The 22,887-nt window shown below is 36.0% G+C and overlaps 1 protein-coding gene across 1 annotated transcript in view; it reads right to left on the reverse strand.

Moving 5' to 3' along the window:
- Positions 1-22,887, reverse strand: part of DOCK7 (dedicator of cytokinesis 7) — a 227,107-nt gene that overhangs the window by 100,543 nt on the left and 103,677 nt on the right. Inside the window, 7 exon segments of the mRNA XM_050752462.1 lie at positions 787-956; positions 3,808-3,972; positions 6,921-7,037; positions 7,040-7,151; positions 9,477-9,563; positions 17,327-17,428; positions 19,249-19,387. Of these exon segments, the coding sequence (XP_050608419.1) occupies positions 787-956; positions 3,808-3,972; positions 6,921-7,037; positions 7,040-7,151; positions 9,477-9,563; positions 17,327-17,428; positions 19,249-19,387 (892 nt within the window).

Genomic DNA, 22,887 nt, shown 5'->3' on the forward strand with positions numbered 1-22,887 from the left:
TCCTAATGTAAATCTTACAAAAATTAAGAGACATTTTAAAAGAACCTTAAGGAAATGCTGTCTATAGCTTCTTTTCTTTAGGAAAATTTCTGAAAATCCAAAAATCAAACTTATTCTACAGAAGAACTATACAGTATATAAATACACAGTATATAAATAATGCTAAGTATATTATAATAAAATAATTATATTATGATAAAATATAATCAATAATGAAAACAAGAATAAAAAACCTGAGTTATTTTCTTAAACATGGAAATATATGTGTGTGGGGGCGGCAGGGGGAAGCCTTCTCTTTTTGCAGCTGCCATAGTACTCAGGTTATTCTGCAGTATCCCTTCTAAATAACCCTGAGTATCATTCTTTCTAGTTTACAAAAATGGAAAATTGTTTAATCACTGTTCTTGATATTTTTTGGAGAAGAAGATCTCATGACTTAAATCAATGATGACATCTGTCTTCCAAATATCAGTCACATAGATTTATTTTAATTCTATATGAAGTCAATCTAGCCATTTTTTACATGATAGAGTATCAGACTGACAACAGTAAGTTATAATGCAGCTAGTGATCCCAGACAAATTTTAGGATTTTTAGTGTAGTTTGTAAGAGCAAGCATATTTAATAGAAAAATAAAACAGTGTTTACTGATAGAACAGAAATGTACAATTCTTTGCTAATTCCTAACTTACATACATCTCAAAATTCAGAATGAATGACAACTGGATATTTCTCATTTGTTCACAAAACAAAAACCAAGTTTACAGATGCATGTCTTCAGTTTACCTTACTCCCGATGATTGATCGAACTTCATCATCTGGTGATGTGGGAGTCCCAGATATATCTGGATTGCTATTACTAAGGCTTCGAGAACGATTTAAATTAAGGCTTGCAGGTCTCACCGCAGATCTAGCCATTGTGGCATAATGCACTGATCCTCCCAAACCCCCAGGACCTAGAGTTGCACATGAAATAGCACATAATTAAAGAAAATTAGTCAGGAAAGGATTAGAAAAAAATCTCTGCCACTTCAGAAAGTTCCACAAAGATCATGAATTGCTTTGGTTTCTAAATAAAAAATATTAAACTTCCTTTTTTTTTTTTTTTTGAGACAGAGTCTCGCCAGGCTGGAGAGCAGCGGCTTGATCTTGGCTCACTGCAACCTCTGCCTCCTGGATTCAAGCGATTCCCCTGCCTCACCCTCCCAAGTAGCTGGGACTACAGGCGCGGCACCATGCCCAGCTAATTTTTGTATTTTTAGTAGAGATGAAGTTTCACCATGTTGGCCAGGATGGCCAATCTCTTGACCTCGTGATCCGCCTGAAGAGGCATGGTCTCCTAAATAAAAAGTTACATATATATATATATTTTTTAAACAGGCAGGTGCCTTTTTTTTTTTTATTAAGAGGCAGCACTGGAGTGCAGCAGTGAGACCACAGTTCACTACAACATTGGACTCCTGGACTCCCACCTCAGCCTTCTGAGTAGCTAGGACTACGGGCACACACTACCATGCCTGGCTAAATTTCTCTCTTTTTTCTTTGTAGGGACGGGGTCTTGGTATGTTGCCCACGCTGGTTTTGAACTCCTGGCCTCAAGCAATCCTCCTCTCTTGGCCTCCTGAAGCACGGGAAATTTTTTTTTTTAGAAAGAAAGAAAATAAAAACACTCAAGAACTAATGATTGCTGTATAAAGATGCTCTATTTTATGGCAGTTTATAAAACCATATGAACTGTAAATAAAATCATTATCTCTTCAGTGTTTCTATAATTGTATATTACACATACAATAAAAACCAAAATTAACATGAGACACACACACACAGACACATGCGCGCACACACACACCCCTTTCACTTCGGTATAGTTGGTTTTCGGACCCAAGATGCTCCAGCTGGTGTCTCTTCCTTTTTTCCCACCTCTCCTACTCTGCCCCTTGACAGTCACTAGAGAGAGTGCCAATTTATTGCTAACATCTCATAAATTAAACCATGTTTTATTTCTCTACCTTCATTATTGCTAACATCTTTTAAATGAGAGCATGTTTTATTTCTCTATCTTCATCAGTGACAATGTGAATAACAAAATGGTATCTTTATGATATACATACAAAAAACTAAAGATAATTTTCAGGTCCCAAGTGATATAAAAAAGCAAAGGCAGCCGGGCGCGGTGGTTCACGCCTGTAATCCCAGCACTTTGGGAAGCCGAGCATGTGGATCATGAGGTCAGGAGTTTGAGACCAGCCTGGCTAACACGGTGAAATCCCATCTCTACTAAAAATACAAAAAATTAGCCAGGCGTGGTGGTGGGTGTCTATAGTCCCAGCTACTCAGGAGGCTGAGGCAGGAGAATGGCGTGAACCCGGGAGGCAGAGGTTGCAGTGAGCCAATATTGCGCCACTGCAGCCTGGGCGACAGAGCAAGACTCCATCTCAAAAAAAAAAAAAAAAAAAAAAAAAAAAAGCAAAGATTCCCTTTTTCTCTGAGAAAAATCAAGCCTAACATCATCTTCCAACCTGTCTTTTATTTTTAAAATAAAACATCCAGGAATTATGGTGATAATTTATTTTCATCTTTCTGAATGTCATATTTGCAAATGATATTAATACGTACCTGTTACCTAATTAATTCATACAATCTTTCAGGTCGGCATGTAAAAAAAAGATGTTTTGCAAAATCTGTGGAATTCTAATAGTGTACTGAATAAAAGAGTAAATGCAGTAGCACTGTAGATATTACATAATCACTCACACACTCATGTCCTCAAGTGGTATAATTTTAAAAATCAAGTTAGTAAATTATAAACCAGAATATAAATGTTAATTGCTTTTCTTTTTGCAATTAAGTGAAGAAACAAATTGGGCTGAAACTTAAAATCAGGTTACTATTATGTCTAGTTTTCATAAGGAATGTCACCATTATTAGTCACCGTTATGAATGTTAACATTGCCAACAGCTGATAAAGGGCACTTGCCATTATCATTAGTGTCATACGGACATATATGTGAGTAGATTAAATAATATGCACAACATAATCATTAGTTAGTTAAATGAACTAAAGGATTATTCACACTAAGACATCTCCCACCACTACCTCCACTATCACCAGTGGTACATGAAAGACAATAACAAGTTGAGTCTCCAATACTCAGAAAGGTTATATTATTTCACTGACCATGAAGAGATCAGCTAACCAGATAGAATTTTTATGTTTCTAGGAACAATCTTTTATATCACTGTAGATTTCAAAGGGTTTTCAGAAAACTACCGAGCCACCACATTTCTCCTTAAATGACAACAGCATTCTGAATGACAAATACAAGATTCTATTTTTCTTGTCTTTTTTATTTTTAAAAGACAGGATCTCACTCTGTTGCCCAGGCTGGAGCGCACTGGCAAGATCATAGCTCACTCTGGCCTCAAATTCCTGGGCTCATGAGATCCTCCTGCCTCAGCCTCCTAAACAGCTGGGATTACAGGGGCAAGCAATTCCTTATCGTAACAAGGAATGATAAAATGCTTCCAGAGACAAAGTTATTTGCAAAGTTCATTTCCAAAAATTAATTCAACCAAGAACTCTAATTCAAACTAAAGAAAACTATGTATTAAAAAAAGATGACTAAAAATGTAATTTATTTATCCCTTTAACTTCAGCACCTAGCACAGTGAATGGTACTTAGCAGATGTTCAATAAATGTTTGCTATTGAATAAATGGGTCACAGTACAGACTACAAAATTATCTCAATACTGACATGAACATATAATTTATGAAAGACAGTTTCATAGTAAAAAGAATAAAATACCTGGTGATGATGAATTAGGGTAAGTATTTGGTAGGCGGAAAACATAATGAATATATGATGCAAGAAGGCTATTTCTGCCATGCTGGTCATGATTTCCTTCCAAGTTTTTGTGCAGTCGATTTATAATTGATGCCATGGCTTCAAAAGATGCTTGACCCAGGTTAACTTTTGAGAAAGAAGAAAATACCTTTACTTTAACTATTTTTAGACTGTAAATTCCACGAAGACCAAAGTTTTGTCATCTCTACATACGTTAAATATAGTGATTACACAGTAACTGTATAAAGATGATTACTATTTGATAATGACTTTTAATGACACCTTGGATTAGCTGAGCCAAAAATACTTTTCTGAGCAAAATGAAAAATAACTCATTTTACTAATTTAAGACAAAAATTACATGGGTTTGATTAGTCAAAAAAGAAAACAATGCTTAACAGATACCTATTATTTAGTAAAACAATACAAAGTACATAAGAAAAAAGAAAATACATTGTGTGTAATACCTTAAGAAGCAATTTCTCATTTTAAAGATCACTCCAAAAATCTAAATAGCATACAAGGGCATATATTACTTCTGTTTAAAAAAATTAAAAATAATAAAATGGATTATTGAAAATATTAACAATATCATAATAAAATAGTGAATAAGCAACTTGATTGGAATGAGTGAATCTGTAAAATGATTAGAAGGGAGAAAAAAGGAGGGGCTAGAAAAACAGGTTGAGGTAAGACTAACACCTACTCAGTCACTCAAGTCAGTATATAACAATAATTTTACAAAAATTGGGGAATTGTGATAAATTGCATACTGAGTAAATGGGTAAACTGAACAGCCACTTTGAGCAATAGAATCTTAGATTCTGTAATTTATTTAACCAAGACAGGAAATTATGAAGAGATAATGAGGCCAATTAAGTTTTCCCAAAAGTAGAATAACCAGACAAAATGGTCATTTAGGAAGATTAATCTATATATACTGAACTAGAGGGGAAAGAGACCAGAGACAGAAACCTGAGTGAAGTTAAGTGATCCTACCTGTGTTTCTGGTTAATTCTTTTCCTTTTTCTCACAGTGGCTACTCTAAGTTACCAGAATCCTTCTCGAAACTCAGGTCCTCCTTAATCCCTCCTTAGCAAATCTTGCCTTCTATCTCACAGAAGAAATGTATAAAGCATGAAAGTCCTCGCGTTTTTCTTTTTCTTTTCCTTTTTTTTTTTTTTTTAGAGATGGGGTCTCGATATGTTGACCAGACTGGTCTGGAACTCCTAGCTTCAAGCAATCTTCCCATCTTGGCCTCCCAAAGTGCTGGGATTACAGTTGTGAGCCACCACACCTGGCCAAAAATCCTCATATTTTTCTACAAATTTATCAGAATCTGAAACTACTTTATCTCCTCTCCAAAGGAAGTAGTGCCCTCTCCTATGTAAGAGTGATCTATCTATCACCTCTACTCTTGTCTCACGTAACGACTTCATTGATTAACCTCTTTTCTCCCCATATATTTTTCTCCCTTCTCCCATTTGAGCATGTTTATATGCTGATTTCTCTCAGCATGTAAACATGCTAAAATGTCTCCCCTCTTTTGCCCTACTCAATCCTGCTTTCTCTTCTAACTTAACTTCTTAAAAGAGTAGTATATGCTTCTTGTGTTTATTTTACACTATTTGCTTCTTAACTCCCTGTAATCTGGTTTCTACCTTCACTTAGACTAAAATTACTGATGTAATTTCACGAGCAGACATTCCTCAAGTATACTAGATAAGAGAGGGACTCTGGAACCAGTTTGAATCTTGGCTCTCAAATGTAAATAAAGCATATAGCACTATTCCTGGTACACAGTAAATGCTATGCAAGTGTTTGCAATTACTGTTATTACTATTATTTTACTTAAATAATCTACAACAAAAAACAATGCTAACCTTTTTTTCCTTAAAACCTTCTTCTATAATTTCTGTAACTGTACACTCTATGATCTCATAATCCATTCTCTCTTCTCCATCCCATTGTCACCTATAGGAACTCATCATTTTTTGTATGAAATTCTGCAAGACTCCTAATTTGTCTCCCCACCTGTAGGTTTTCCCACTTTTAACTCATCTCTACATAGTACAGCCATCTTTTTCTAGTCAAACTTGGTCATGTTACTTCTCTAATTAAGACCAAATCCTTCAAAGGCTATTTATTCCCTACAGAAAAATAGTCCCAATTTCCTAAAGTGTGGAAGACCCAACTTCATCTCCCACTCTCCACATTACCTCTAATCAATCCTCCAATTTATAACTACTTACAATTCTTCCCCAAATTCATTCTGAGTTCATTATGTCTGTGTACTATGCGCATGCTGTTTCACGCTGTTTAATCTCCTTGGAATAATGTTAACCTGTCAGACTCCTATTCATCTTTAAATACTCAGCCCAGGAATTATTTCTACTTATAAGTCTCCCCTAAAAAAACTCAACTAATCGAATACTCCTCTCCTTTGTGCCACTAGTCAAACATAAAAATTCTATCTGGTTAGCTGAAATTTCTTTCAAGTTCAACTTCCCTGCAGGATTTGGGTGAAAGCTGTTGGTAAAAAGTAAGGAGTAAACCTTGAAAAAGGATGGGAATGAAAAACACCTTTCCTTCCAGAATTATAAAAAAGAAAAAGAGAATACAGAGACTGAGCAAATGAAGGAAAGAAGAGCTACATTAAGTGGAGGATAGCAGATGAATGAAAATGTAGAGTAGGTAGATTATACATCCTGTAAAGTACAACATGATTTATCTGTTTGCCTGTTTTCTTAACTAGTCTGTGAGATCTTAAAGTCAGGAACCATGCCTTGAACAGTGTCTATCAGTGTCAAGTACATAGTAAATGCTTAATAAATACTTGGTAAATAAATACATTTGTTTCTATAATTTGAGTATACGCCTATAGGACACATTTTATAAAAACAAAATAAAAGTTATCATTTTTCTGGCATTATAAACAAGTAAATAACATCCTCCACCCCAAATCAAATATAGTCCTTATATAGAGCAAATAGAAACCATGGTTTTTTTAAAACAAAATTTAGAAATGTCAAGTTATAGATTTCATGTCTCATCCCCAAACAAACATAAATTACCTATTTGGCCAGCAATGACAGGAGGTCTAACAACTAAAAGTATCAGTTTATCTAGCAGAAGATGAAGAAATCGGACCACTGGTTCCAACTGGGATGAATTCAGTGCTGAAATACTGTCTTCAATTCATTTTCTAAGTTATTTTCCATGATTCGCATGTCCCCAATTCGGACTGGGAACATGTGTTCATCCAGAGCATTGACCAGAGCAAAAAATTTGTCAAGATAAGGATCCTAAAACAAAGAATGAACAAAAGCACTAAGCACTTACAACTTTATACATTTCCCAATTCTAAAGGACCACAGACCACTAACATGTATCACTTGATAACACTAAAAAGTTCATATAGGTAAACAAACATTGTTTCCAATTAAACAAATCTATTTTCATTTATTATTATAAAATGATCACTTCAAATACTATTAGTTAAGAAAACTACTGATACTAATTAAGAATTTTTTTTCTTTTTTTTTAGTTTTAGTTTGCTTTATCAGTTTGAAGTTCAATTATTGTGGCAGGCATATGAGTAACCCACTTTTGTCCATTATTAATTTATTGTCTTTCAGCTCCAAAGCCTTTGGATACAAGGCAAACTCACTGCCATATCTTATAATACTGGAGCCATTCTTTTACTGGAAGCCACCTGTGTACTGCTAAGTAAAATCTATATACTACCAACTTTCTTCCTAAAGACAGCATACAGGTGCTGTGTCTTCTTATTTTCCCCTACCTCACTGTGCAGAAAAGAATTAACATAGTGGGCTTAAGACAGCTATTCTTTGAAAGCCCTGTTTACAAGTTTGGCCGTGGGCTAATGACTGGGAACTTGGATTTCAGGGGGGTTCCCATTGACAGAGATGGTTCACTGTGCCTAAACCGTCTGTGCAAACAATATGGTATAAGCTGAACACCTACTTTCCTTCTGGGAATGTGGAATTTTGGTACATGTTGGGCAAAGGGTGCCTATGTGACAAGCCCCTAGTAAAAAACCCTGGGAATTGAGTCTGTACTGAACTTCCGTGGCAGACAACATTTCACACATGCTGTTTCAACTTGCCCCACGTGATTCCACTGGAAGAGGATTCTTGGAAGCTTATTTCTTGTTTCCTCTGGACTTCACCCCATGAGCCTTTTCCCTTGGCGAATTCTGCTTTGGGAAGCCCTCCACACCACCCTTTCCCTGTATAGGTTAGTGAAGCCTGAATTTCATTTTAAATACTTGCTGCTTCTCACTCTACATATTCTCCATGGACAATCACATTTACCAATACAGTTTCAGTTATCACATTTATTCTGTTATCTCCAAACCCAAACTTCAAACTAATTACAACCACCTACAGGACATCTCCATCTGAAGTACATAGGCACTTCAAACTCAACAGGTTCAAACATAAACTCACAGGCACCATAACTGCTTCCCCTTAGCATGGCCCGAAAAGTACTTCTCTCACGTTCTCTATTTAGGGTAGAAATTACCATCTACCTGGACTCTATGGCATTCACGGTCCTTTACAATCTATTACCAGCCTTCTATCCTTATGTATCATGATTTCCTACGCACTTTAAACTACTTTCACACCAGGTTACCTGATGGTCCTTAGACTACTGTAACTCTGTACTTGCTACTCATCATCTGAGTTGCCCACTCTCCCTTTCTCTCTGTAGTAAATGCCTACTTACAAATGCAACAGCTCAGTCTCTAGCAGAACAGATAACTCTCCCCTCTGTACTTTAAAGAATTTAGTTAATATATGTAACACTGTACTAATTTTATCATACATTTTACCCTTTCCCATATTACACTGTAAGGTTCTTAAAGGAAAAGCTCTTTCCTCAACAGGTAACATCTCTGATCTCATGGAACTTACCATTTAATGTGGGAAAGAAACAATAAACAAACGTGTATTTATGTGTCTTATATACACACACACAAACAGAGTGACAGAGTCAAAGTGCAACAGAGAAGCTGGGCATAGGCAGCAATAAGTGCAGGGTAAGATGACATACTGTACTGAGGCTGCTATGTTTAAAAGAGTAACCAAGGAAGGCCTCTCTGAGAGGAAGAGAAACTCTAATTCATAAGTCAAATGAATACCAGGAGGAAAAGCATTCCAGGCAGAGAAAGAGGATGTATAAAACCCATTAGAACTTGGTATATTCCAAAAATAAGGAATTTGGAACAAATGATCCCTAAAAACTCTTTCCATCTGAAATACCCAAGTCTATGATAAATAAAGTGAGCTGATGATGGTTTCTCAATTCTAATTATTCTGCCATGTACCAGAAACTTAGAAAAAACAAGTCACTTAACTATTTAAAATGAAGTCAATGACATTTTGAAACATAAAATGTTTGCTTTTGTTGACATTCAATGACATTTTGTTGATTCTTTTTAAAAAAATCTTCTAAATATTCCATGTTTTTAACTGACATATATTCTCATAAATCTGACAGCAATGACAGATTTATGACAAGTAACAAAACTGACATCACAAATATTTGATAATACATTCAATTTATTTAAGTGAAATTTGATAATAAAAATTATTAAAACTCACTTGTGTATGGATAGATGAAACAGCAACAACTTCAACATTAAAAACACCTTTGTGATTATCTACCCATTTCATGCCAGGTAGAGGAACCTGTAAGATATTAAATATAATGATCACAGCTGCTTAAGTAGATTATGAACTCTGAAAATAAACAAAAATTACAATATCCCAATGAGAAAAATATTGTGAAACCAGAGATGTACTTCCAAAATACAATGGTGAGACAGGGATGGGATAGACATTCCCATTCCAAAAAGGAGAAAGAGGAAAGAAGGGGTGACAGGTCCCAAGAAAGTCCAAAATCTAACAAGGAATTGGCTCTTAAGGGTTCATTAGCTCTTCAAGCTCAAACAATACTGGTTTTTGTTTTTTAAATAAATTATATTGTATATGTTTAAGGTATACACCACAATGTTATGGGATACATACAGACAGTAAAATGGCTACTACAGTCATGCAAATTAACATATCCATAATTTCACGGTTAACTTATTTGTTTGTTGTTGTGGCAAGAGCAGGTAAAACCTGCTAAGAATACCAAATACAGTGCAATTTTATTAACTATAGTCCTCATGCTGAGTGAGATCATTTAATATTTATTTCTATGTCTAGCTTATTTCACTTAGTATAATGTCCTCCATGTTCATCCATGCTGTGGCTAATGGCATAATCTTCTTTTTAAAAGTTGACTGATATTCCATTGTGTGTGTGTGAATATATTAAAAAACAATTTCTATATATACATATATAGTATATCTCTATAACTATATATATATATATATCTCTCTCTATCTACATAACAATTTATCTACTCATCTGTTGGACACTTAGGTTGTTTCCATATCTTTGCCACTGTGAATAATGCTGCAATACACATGGAAGTGCAGATATCTTTATAAGATAGTGATTTCATTTCCTTTAGGTATTTGCCCAGAAGAGGACTGCTGAGTCACAGGGTAGTTCTATTTTTCTTTAGAAACCGCCATCCTGTGTTCCATGATAATTGCATCAATCTACACTCTTACCAACAGTGTACAAGGGTTCTCTTTTTTTTTTTCCACACTCTCATCAACATTTGTATCTCTTGACATTTTGATAACGGCCACACTAATGGAAGTAAGGTGATACTGCATAGGTTTTGATTTGCATTTCCCTAATGATTAATGATCTTGAGCATCTTTTCATATACCTCTTGGCCATTTTTATCTTCTTTAGAGAAAGTTTATTCACGTCTTTTGCCCATTTTAAAATCAGGTTATTGGTTTTCTACTACTGAGTTATATGAGTTCTCTGTAAAGTTTGGATATTAACCCCGTAACAGATATGTGGTTTTCAAATATTTTTTCCCAATTCACAGACTGTTGTTTCATTTCTTTTACTGTACAGAAGCTTTTTAGTTTGATTTCATCTCATTTATTTATATTTATTTTTGCCTTTGTAGCCTGAGCTTTTAGTGTGATATCCTAAAAATCATTGCCAAGGCCTATGCCAAGGACTTTTCCCCCTATGTTCTCTTCTAGTAGTTTTAAAGTTTCAGGTCTTATGTTTAGGTCTTTTTTCCATTTTCAGTTGATTTTTATGTAATGGTGTAAGATAAGGGTCCAATTTCATTCCTTGGCATGTGGAAATGTAGTTTTCCAGCACTATTTATTGAAGAGACTATCCTTTTTTATCACATCCTCTTGGTGCCCTTGTTGAAAATTAGCTGTCCATATGTTGGGATTTATTTCAGGTCTCTGAAGAATTACACTCTTTGGCTTCATGCTCTGCCTCTGGGACCACTGGGGCAATAGCATCATCCCCACAGGTCTAGCGTGGGTCTACCCCCAGAGCTCCTATGAGCAGGCGTTTGCCCCCAAGGCTCTGCCAAATGACTCGGCCCCCAAGGCTTCAGGCAGAGGTTGTTGGGCTGTTGAAACCAAGGCAATGGGCCTGATGATCTCTGAATCACCTTCAGGGTCATTTTCTCCTCATTTTGAAGAACAGTACATGTAGACATCTGAATAGCTCTATATCCTGTCAAATCCAAAAAGTCCAACATCCTTCCTTCATTTCACCCCATCTCCTTCCCCTTCAGTTGAAAGTGGCAGTGTTTCTGCTTGTATAATTCCATAAACGCTTTATCAGGTGGCAGTCCAGTCACACACTTGGTGTTCTCTTCAGAACATGCTTTCTCATTTTTGCAATGTGGATAGGCTAAAAATATTCTAAATCTTCAAGTTCTGGTTCCTTTAACAGTTCCTTCTTCAATTCAACTCTCTCCTATCACATTTTCTGTAACCAGTCAAGAGGAACCAAGCTGCATGTTCAATACTTCTAGAAAGTTCTTCAGTCAAATATCCAAATAGCACATGTTCTATCTTCCACAAAACATGAGAACACAGTTTAGCCAAGTTCTTTGCTACTTTATTACAACAATCACTTTTCCTGTAGTTTCTAATAACATGTTCCTCATTTCTATATGAGATCTCACCAGAATTGCCCTTAATGTCCTTATTTCTACCATGTACCTCAAAAGGGAGCATGAGATGGGAGCATCCATGTAATGGCATCCTCTACCCATTACTCAGTTCCAAACTCACTTCTATATTTTTAGGTATTTATTACATGAGATGGTTTGGTTCCATGTCCCCACCCAAATTTCAACTTGAATTGTACTCCCAGGATTCCCATGTGTTGTGGGAGGGACTGGTGGAAGAGAATTTGAATCATGGGGGCGGTTTTCCCCATACTATTCTTGTGATAGTGAATAAGCCTCACGAGATCTGATGGTTTTATCAGGTGCTTCCGCTTTTGCATCCTTCTCATTTTCTCTTGCCACCACCATGTAAGAAGTGCCTTTTACCTCCCATCATGATTCTGAGGCTTCCCCAGTCAGTGAAACCATAAGTCCAATTAAACTTCTTTTTCTTCCCAGTCTTGGGTATGTCTTTATCAGCAGTGTGAAAATGTACTAATACATTACAGTAGCACCCCACTTTCTGGTACCAAAGTCTGCATTCATCAGTTCAGGTTGCATAACAAAATATCATAGACTGCATGGCTTAAACAACAGAAATTTATTTTCCCACTGTTCTCTGGAAACTAGAAATCCAAGATCAAGGTGCCAGCATAGTCAGTTTCTGGTGAGGGTTCTCACCCTGGGTTGCAGATGGCCACTTTCTTGCTTGTATACCCACACTGAGGGAGAGGGGATGTCAAGCTCTCTGGTCTCTTCTTACAAGGGCACTAATCCCATTATGAAGGCCCCACCATTGTAACCTTGTCTAAACCCAATTCCTTCCCAAAGACCCCATCTCAAAATGTCATCACATTGAGGGTTAGGCTTCAATATATGATTTTTGGGGGGAAAACAATTTGTTCCATAGCAGAGAGATTAAGAAACTTGCCCAGGATCACACAATTAAGTGTTGGAGCCAGGATTAAAGCCCTAGAAGATTATGTTATATTGCTGTTCAAAAGCATATAGATCTTTTAAAAAATAACAAAATCCTTTCATAATCCCACACGTCTTCTGAGATCTAACTTTGCTCAATTTAGTATACAAAGATTTAAATTACTCCTACACGATTACCTACATACAGAGTTGGATTGTGGCTATGTTGTTAAGTAAATAAAATAGAATTAAAAAGAAACAGAGTGTATCAGCAGCATGGAGGAGGGAAAGGTTGCAAATTCATGCAGTGAGGAAAGACTTCTTTGATGAGATGTTGCTGTGTCTACAATTTTAATAAAGAAAAGTACTCAACTATGTCAAGATCAAGAAAAGGAAAGAGAAAATTCAAAGGGCTGGAGGCAGAAAAAAGCTTGGAAGAAGCTGTCAGTGCAGAAAGAAAGGGATGTAGTAATGATTGTAGATGATGATGTTGGAGAAGTGGAAAAGACCAAATCATTCAGAGATTTGTAGGTCATGGGAAGAAATACTTGGATTATGTCTATGTGCAAAAAAAAGCCAGAGAAATGTTTTATTTGATCATAAGCAATAGAATGAAACCACCTAATTTTAATTTTAAAATTGCTTTATTTTGTGAGAATGGGTTTCAAAGAGGCAAGAACTGAAAAATATTATAAAGCACAGAAAGTGAATGAAATAGGAACTATATATACCAGAAACACTAAATCTTAGTAATACAATGTTGAATGAAAAAAACCAAGTCCCAGAGGATTATATATCACATGATAAGCTTTTGCTAAATTCATAAAATAAAGTAAATAATGTTGTATTTTGGCATACAAATACTTCATTTTAAAAGTAGTTTTAAAAGGCTTCTTTTCAGGACACTGAATATACTTAAGGCTACAGAAATATACACTTAAAATTAAAATGATAAACTTTATGTTATATATATTTTTATCATAACATTTTTATTTATTTATTTTGAAGAGAAGGGTTCTGGTTCAGTCACCCAGGCTGGAGTGCAGTGGTGCAATCACAGCTCACAGTAAACTCAAACTCCTGGCTTCAAGGGATCCTCCCTCTTCAGCCTTCCAAGGCACTGGGATTATAGGTATGAGTCACCACACCAAGCATTTTTACCGTAATTTTTAAAAATCCTAATTTTATACAGTTACAAGGAAGAAGAGTACAGAAAAGGGGAGGAGTCAGGAAGTACCTTGGCTGTAAGGAACTGCATTTTAAAGTTACTTTGATATTAGACAATGCCATTGGCCACCCAGAACCCCATGAGTTCAACACAGAAGGCATCAGAGTCTTCTACTTGCCCCCAAATGCCATGTTTCTAATTCAACCTCTAGATTGGGAGTCATAAGGATCTTTAAGATTCATCACACATGGCACTCTATGGAAAGGAGTGTGAATGCTATGAAGAGAACCCCAATAAATAGAACATCATTAAAGTCTGGAAGGATTATACCATTGAAAATGCTATCATTGTTGTAACAAAAGCCGTCAAGCCCACAATAAATTCTTGCTGTAGAAAACTGTCCAGAGGTTGTCATGACTTCACAGACTTCATGACAGAGCCAATTAAGAAAATCATGAAATAAATTGTGGATATGGCAAAAAGGAAAAAAAAAAAAATGAGGGGTAAAGATTTCCAAGGAGAAATTCACGAGCTCATAGACACCAGACTGGAGGAATTAATAGAAAATGACTTGATGGAGAAGAGTGCTTCTAAACCAGTGCCAGACATTGAGGCAGAAAACATAGAAGAAACAGTGTCAGAAAACAAACTGACATTATACAACATGGCAGAAGGGTTATTCAAGACTGCTTTTGACTTCTTTTAAAACATGGACTCATCTGTGCTAAGGGCACTGAAACTAAAACAAATGATGGAATAAACATTGGCACCACATAGAAACATTTTTTCCTTTTTTTTATATTGAGACAGAGTCTCACTCTGTCGCCCAGGCTGGAGTGCAATGGCACAATCTCGGTTCACTGTCAACCTCCGCCTCCCGGGTTCAAGCGATTCTTGTGCCTTAGCCTCATGAGTAGCTGAGATTACAGGTGACTGCCACCACACCCGGTTAATTTTTTATATTTTTAGTAGAGAAGGGGTTTCGCCATGTTAGCAAGGCTGTTCTTGAACTCCTGACCTCAGGTGATCTGCCCACCTCAGCCTCCCAAAGTGCTGGTATTACAGGCATGAGCCACCATGCCCGGCCAGAAACACTTTCTTAAAAGAGATAGGGTCTTGCTATGTTGCCCAGGCTGAAGGGCACTGGCTATTCAAAGGCACAACCACAGCAAAGTGCAGCCTCAAACTCCTGAACTCAAGTGATCCTCTCAAGAAGCTGGGATTACAGATGTGCCACTGCATCCTGCTCTGGAAACATTTTTAGAGGAATGAAAAAGCAAGAATGTCAGACAGAAATTACAATGTATTTCTGTAAAGTTACACCAAGTGTGCCTGCTTCCCCTTCCACCTCTTCCACCTCTTCTACCTCTGCCACCTCTAAGATAGCAAGACCAATCCCTACTCTTCCTCCTCCTCCTCAGCCAACCCAACATGAAGACAATGAGGATGAAGACCTTTATGATGATGCACTTCTACTGAGGGATAGTAAATATATTTTCTGTGCCTTACAATTTTCTTAAGAACATTTTCTTTTCTCTATATCACTTTATTTTAAGAATACGGTATATAATACATTTGACATACAAAATACATGCTAATTAATTGTTTATGTTACTGGTAAGGCTTTCAGTCAACAGTAAACTATTATATTAGTACTTAAGTTTTTAGGGAGTCAAAAGTTATATGTGGATTTTCAAGTGCATGCTAGGAAGGAGGGATGTTACCCCTTACCGCCATGTTGTTTAAGGGTCAACTGTTTAAAAAAGTTTTGGCTCTTAATCAGGTGGCTTATTTCACATGTCAAGCAGTCTATATTTTATGTCTATAGTCAAATCCAAATTATCACCATATTCTTGATCTGTGAGCATATATAGTATGGTAGCTAGAAGAAAACCATGAGTCTTCCTTTAGAAAGCTGAACTTGCACTGCAATTAAGTAAAAACAAATCCTTAACTTCAACAAAAATATATTTTCTTTTAAAACATCTCCTTTGAAATATAATGCTCTTTGACAAAAGGCCACCTTTCTGTATAACAAAGTCACACGAAAAAGTCATCCTGAAAAGATGTGTCCCTGGAAAAATGAATGAAAGACTGGGAGGAGGGAGAGTCATATTTCTTACTCTACTGTCTTTATTCATTAATCTAATAAATATATATTGAGTGTCTATGACAGGCCAAATACTGTTCTAAATACTTGTAGACAGCAATGAGCAAGACAGACAAAGTTCCTACCCTCATGGTGTTTATACTCTATAGAGAATAAATAAACAAAAAACATTTTAAATATAAAGTCAATGATAAATGATATGAGGAAAAATAAACAGATAAAGTGGGAGAGGCTGCTATTTAGAATAATCATAGACAACTTCCTTGGTGAGGTGATATTTGAGTGGAGGTCTGAGTAAAATGAAGAAACAGGCTTTGCAACAGAGCACTGCCAGCAGAGGGAAGAGCAAAGGGCCTGAAATGGAAATGCACTTCTCATGTGTGAGGAACAGCAGAGGCTCTGTGCTATGTGGCTAGGGCAAAGTGAGTGACAGAGAACAGTGAGAAATAAGATCAGAGCAAAAGTCTTGAATCGTTTTTAAAAAATAAAAATACATACACATTTATGTGAATACATTTTGAATTGTACTCTGAAAACAAATGTCACCAGGACAATATTCACAAGACATATTTTACAGTAACATTTACAGCAGTTATATTCAAAATCATTAAGAGACACTGACAACCACTGTGTTTCTCTCAAGAGTAACTTTGGTTTATGAACAGTGGCTACTGATCCTTGATTGAGATTTTTCCAATGTTTGTGTTACGAGTCTTTCAAATCACATATGTAATCATCAAAGTTGCCAATATTTCTTGTATTACAGGTTCACAGCAACTTTGTTTTCATTCACACGATCATCAATTACAAAAAGATTCTAAAAAATTAATTTAAATGTTTTTCTTCTCCCAGTCTTTTAGTGAAATGTTAACAGTCTACTAAAAAAAAAAGAAATATTCATCTATTTAAAGAAGCTTCTCATGTTACAGTATGAAAATTCTCCAAAATGATCTTTTGAGTTTCCATTCCATGTATTATTTTGCTTTTAAAATGAGGATATTTAAATTTAAATTTAAAAACAGGATAAAAGCTTCTAAGTTTTACGTAAAAGAATTTTAATCATGGGGGAAAATACTTTTTCTTCATGATCTATAAACTTTAAGTAGAAGAAATGGCAAGAGTTTGCTTGGTAAAAACATATTTATAGTAAAAAACTCATTTCATTCAATCTGGAGAATGTCAACATGGGAGATACTGACCTCAGGAGACAGTACAGAATAAGCCTGTGGTGGTTTCTCCAGTGAGACTGGTAAGCAAAACTGGCCAGTCTTCAACCGTCCATTCTGAAGCATTGGTATCCACTTTTAAAGAAAATAAAACAATTTTATTTTAAATACATTTGCTATAAAAATAATTACTTAGAAAGCATGTTTTAAGAACTTGGTACAAGTCTAATTTGTCTCATATCATCAAACATTAAGGGATTTAATTATATAAGTAATAATAATAGGCCTTCATAATTCCTCTAAAGAGAAGTTTCCCTAATGAAATTTTATTAAGCAGGAGATCCTCAAAACATTATTATTACTAACCATGCAATATTAAAATCTAGAGGCGAAAAGTCAGTCTTAGAAAAAAGACATAAAGTAAATATATTTTAAAACTGAGAAAATCATTTCAATGTAAATAGTGAAATAATTGATTAGATAGGAATCCTAGAAACAAAAAGTATGATCATAAATTTATTGTCTTATAGTTAGAGCAAAACTCATGTCACAAATTGCCAGAGACAAAAATAATGAATCACATGTTGGCTTTTCTCTTTTGGCTGAAAGCATAATTTTTCTGACAGAATTGTATTACACCATACTATGATGTCCTTCATCTTAGGTTTATCTTTGCAATTCAATCATAGTAATTTATTTTTTATTTTTATTTTTGAGACAAGGTCTCACTCTGTTACCCAGGCCGGAGTGCAGTGGCATGATCTTGGCTCACTGCAACCTCTGCCTCCCAGGCTCAAGCAATCCTCCCATCTCAGCCTCCCTAGCAGCTGGGATCACAGGTGCACACCACCACACCTAGCTAATTGTTTTATTTTTGGTAGCGATGGGGTTTTGCCATGCTGCCCAGGCTGGAAATCATAATTTTGAAAAAGACTCAAGGGTTTTAATTTTTTCTCCAATATTCTCTTTTACTCATTTTATATTAAAATCATTATCTGCTGAAGAGTCCGTGAACCTATTATATTTATGCTGCACTATTGGGTATACACCTAATAATCAGGACTAACACCCAAGTGTTTATACATGTTTGTTAATAAATCAATTAATTACATTAGCTAATTACATTAATGGCTATTTTCTTGTTATAATGGCTCTTCCTAATCAATGCAACTTCATAACTATGGGGAATTAGACAGGGAATATTCAAATAACAAGAAACAGGCCAGGCGCCATGGTTCACGCCTGTAATCCTAGCACTTTGGGAGGCCAAGGCAGGCGGATCACTTGAAGCCAAGAGTTTGAGACCAACCTGGTAAGCATGGTGAAACCCCATCTCTACTGAAAATACAAAAAAATTAGTTGGACATGGTGGAGGGCACCTGTAATCCCAGCTATTCAGGAGGCTGAGAGAGGAGAACTGCTTGAACCCAGGAAATGGAGGTTGCAGTGAGCCAAGATCGCGCCACCACAATCCAGCCTGGGAGACAGAGACTCTGTCTAAAAAAAAACAAAAAAAGAAAAAGAAGGCCAGGTGCGGTGGCTCACACCTGTAATCCCAGCACTTTGGGAGGCTGAGGTGGGCAGATCACGAGGTCAGTAGATGGAGACCATCCTGGCTAACACAGTGAAACCCCCGTCTCTACTAAAAATACAAAAAAATTAGCTGGGCATGGTGGTGGGTGCCAGTAGTCCCAGCTATTCAGGAGGCTGAGGTAGGAGAATGGTGGGAACCCGGGAGGCGGAGCTTGCAGTGAGCCAAGATCGTGCCACTACACTCCAGCCTGGGCGACAGAGCGAGACTCCATCTCAAAAAAAAAAAAAAAAAAAAAGAAAAAAAAAGAAAAAAAGAAAGAAAAACAGAAAGAAAACAAAAATTGACAAGAAATATCAACTATATCTTAAATATCACCATTATTTTAGCTCTTTGATCTAAATAGTCAACCAAAAAGACTTACTGTATATCCAACTGGTGTTTCAAGAGGAGTATTTTGTTTTTGTTGACAACTAACATGATAAAAAGTAAAAAGCAAGTGATGATGGTCAGTTAAAGTAGCAGGAAGCTTAACCTTGATTTCTTCATGAAAATCAGGAGACCTTCATACAAAAAAACAAAAAACAAAAAAACAAAAAAACACAACAGTCAGTAACTTGTCCAAAATAAATAATGTATTTGTATATTTGAATAATTTAAAAATTTTAAGATTCATGTTTAATTTTTCCTCTAGTCCAAAATGTTTTTCTTTATCCCCAATCTCTAAATAACTAAATCCTACTTCCATAAAAGAGAGCTGCCACTGTTTCTGAAATTTCTCATCCCATTTTTCTTAATAGGCTGAGTAATCCTACTATTTGAAAGTTCATTAATAATCACCACCTTGATCCTGAGATCTCCATTAGATTGGAAGCTGTATAAAAGAGGACACTGGCAGGGCACGGTGGCTCACGACTGTAATCCTAGCACTTTGGGAGGCCAAGGCAGGTGGATCACGAGGTCAGGAGATCAAGACCATCCTAGCAAACACGGTGAAACCCCATCTCTACTAAAAATACAAAAAAACATTAGCCGGGAGTGGTGGCAGGCGCCTGTAGTCCCAGCTACTCGGGAGGCTGAGGCAGGAGAATGGCGTGAACCCGGGAGGCAGAGCTTGCAGTGAGCTGAGATCACACCACTGCACTCTAGCCTGGGCGACACAGGGAAACTCTGTCTCAAAAAAAAAAAAAAAAAAAAAAAAAAAAAGACACTAAGGTAGGGAGTTCTATATTTATGAGCCAATTCTGATAAACAATTCATAAAACATTTTCCCTACATAGGAGTATGCTTTCATATTAAAACTAATGTGTAAAAAAACTAATTTGTAAAAAAAAGTGGTAAAAAGGCATCTTTAGACAACTTAATATCAAACTATCACACTGGAGGCCAGGTGTAGTGACTCACACCTATAATTCCAGCACTTTGGGAGGCTGTGGCATCAGGATTACTTGGAGTCAGGAGTTTGAGACCAGTCTACACAACATAGCCAGACTCATCTCTACAAAAAATAAAAATAAATAAAAAAATTTTAAAAAGTCCTAGCTACTTGGGAGGCTGAGATGAGAGGATCACTTGAGTCCAGGAGTTCAAGGAGGCAGTGAACTATGATCCTGCCACTGCACTCCGGCCTAGGTGACAGAATGAGACAAAAAATAAATAAAATATTTTTTTAAAAAAGATCTAGTTTTGCTCTATAGACTGTCTTATATCAACCATTTCGTTGAAGAAATAAAAAAAGTTACCAAAATATGGACTAGAATTGACTGCTAAAATAAACAAAAAACTCAGTAAAATCAGGAAACGCCCACAAACTGCATTTGTCTTAGTTTAGAAGCGCTTCCAGACTCTTAAGAATACAACAAATATCTTGTTTGATCAAACCAATGACACTTTCTTCTCAATATTCACTGAGAATAATCCCAAGAGGGCACTTTTATAGAAAAGCATAGCTGCTATTCATAACAAAAAGGGATAAAACCTTAGCATTCCAACCTTCCATATTCAATGAGTATCTCTCAGAATTATATTCAACAAAAACGCAACCAAACCATATTGCTCCAACTATCCTTAAAGCGAGGTCTGTCCCATCAATCAGGTTTTCTTCCTTAGATGTTAATAGGTCAAATATCCTTCCATCTCAAATAAGCCTCAAAAACATTAACAGGTACAGACTTGAACACAGGAATATTAAGTAGAACAAGGCTTTTGATAATAAACAAGAAAGATAGCTAATGTTAGCCATCTGAGAACTTGATGACTTTGGTGAAAAAAAAAAAAAAGACACTAGGCATCTTATTACTAATCCCACCAATCACCACTGAATTATGAGAAAGTTGAGTTTACCAACAATGTCAGATGGCATAGTCATTTTAATTCCACTGATGCTGCAAACAACAACAAAAAAGACCTAGTAATAAAATGGGATAATTTTTAGAAATTACTATCTTCTTTATCAATACATTTCCTGGTATTCAGTGTTTTAGTTCACTTCTGTCCTAAAAATCACATAATGTGAAGACTTTTGTTGAAAATTAAACATCTAAGAGAGTTATTCATTCAATAAGTAGGTTTAATTGCCCACCTTTGGCTAAACATTGCGTTACCTTTGTAGTGGTTTTAAAGACGAACATTAAAAAACAACTACCCTCAAAAAGTATGCAACTTAGTAGGAATATAAATAAGACACACATATATCAATAGCTATGCTATAAAACAGGGGTTGGCAAACTATGGCCTATGAGCTAAAAATAGTTCACTGCCTGGTTTTGTATAGCCTGCAAACTAAGAATGGTTTTTACATTTTTAATTGGGGGTAAAAAAGAATAATAATATTTCACAATATGTGAAAATTATATGAAATTCAAATTTCAATGTCCATAAATAAAGCTTTATTGAAACACAGTTATATCCATTTACTTGTAACATTTCTTACTGTCTATGGCTGTTTTTGCACTATAATGGCATAGATGAATGGTTGCAAGAGAGACCATATAACCACAGGCCTAAAATATATACCATCCAGTCCTTTGTAGAAAATGTTTGCCAACCCCTGGTATACAGCATATAGGGTTATGTGCTTCAAGAACAGAGCTGAACAGATTACTTCAAGTTAGAGATCAGGAAATTGTAACTTAGGAGGTAATATTTGATATGGACCTTGAAGAATGAGTAGGAGTTCAATAAATAAAGGGATTTGATATTATAATAGAAAAAAAAACCCAAGAATGGCCCAGAAACAGGACAGCACAGGATGTTTAGTAATAAAGCAGAAAGGAAATCAGCAAGACTTAACAGATGATTGAATATTAAAGAGGAAAGACAAAGATGTCTTAAATTTTGAGCCAGAGTATCTGGAAAAATGGTGGTACCATTAATAAAAATGGAGAGTAAGAAAGACAGAGGGTCAGGGCAAGAGTCAGGGATAGATACATGAACACAGAGAAGACAGCAGGCATCCAAATGAGCATGTACAATAGGCCACTAAAAATATGTATCTGTACTTCAAAAGGAAGGTATGACTAAAAACAGAATTGGAAACAATCCACATAAACATTAAGGCAGTAGCATTTTCACTGAATGTAACTCTGAGAGATGCATGTACGATTATTCAAGAAAACAATATATTAAGAATGAGAGTTAAGGGCAAAACTTTAGTGTTCTGTGTGGAATGCCTTACACTTACGGGAAAAAGAATACTACAGAAAAAAAAGTAAGTGTTCAAAGAGGTAGAAGGAGTCCAAGACAAGGCCATAACATAAAGATAAGAGGCAAGTTTTAAGAAGGGCAAGGAAAATACATACTATACAACAGCACTGAGAAAGGATTGTTGTGTTTGTAAGTATGGAAACAGAAGCTTCTTTTTGAGAATAAGAGACAGAGCCAATGAAGCAGAAGACTAATGCTGCAAGAAACAGAATAAATGATTGACTTATATTCTGAAAGAGGTCAAAAGGATCATTTGAAAGCAGGGGTGAAAAGATTCACATTTACCAGGGAGTAGGCCATCATTTCCCACGAAACAGAAGGAAAGGCAAATCAGTATAGAGAATTTGAGATGAAGAGT

The sequence above is a fragment of the Macaca thibetana genome, chromosome 1, assembly GCF_024542745.1.
Source record: "Macaca thibetana thibetana isolate TM-01 chromosome 1, ASM2454274v1, whole genome shotgun sequence".
NCBI lineage: Eukaryota > Metazoa > Chordata > Mammalia > Primates > Cercopithecidae > Macaca > Macaca thibetana.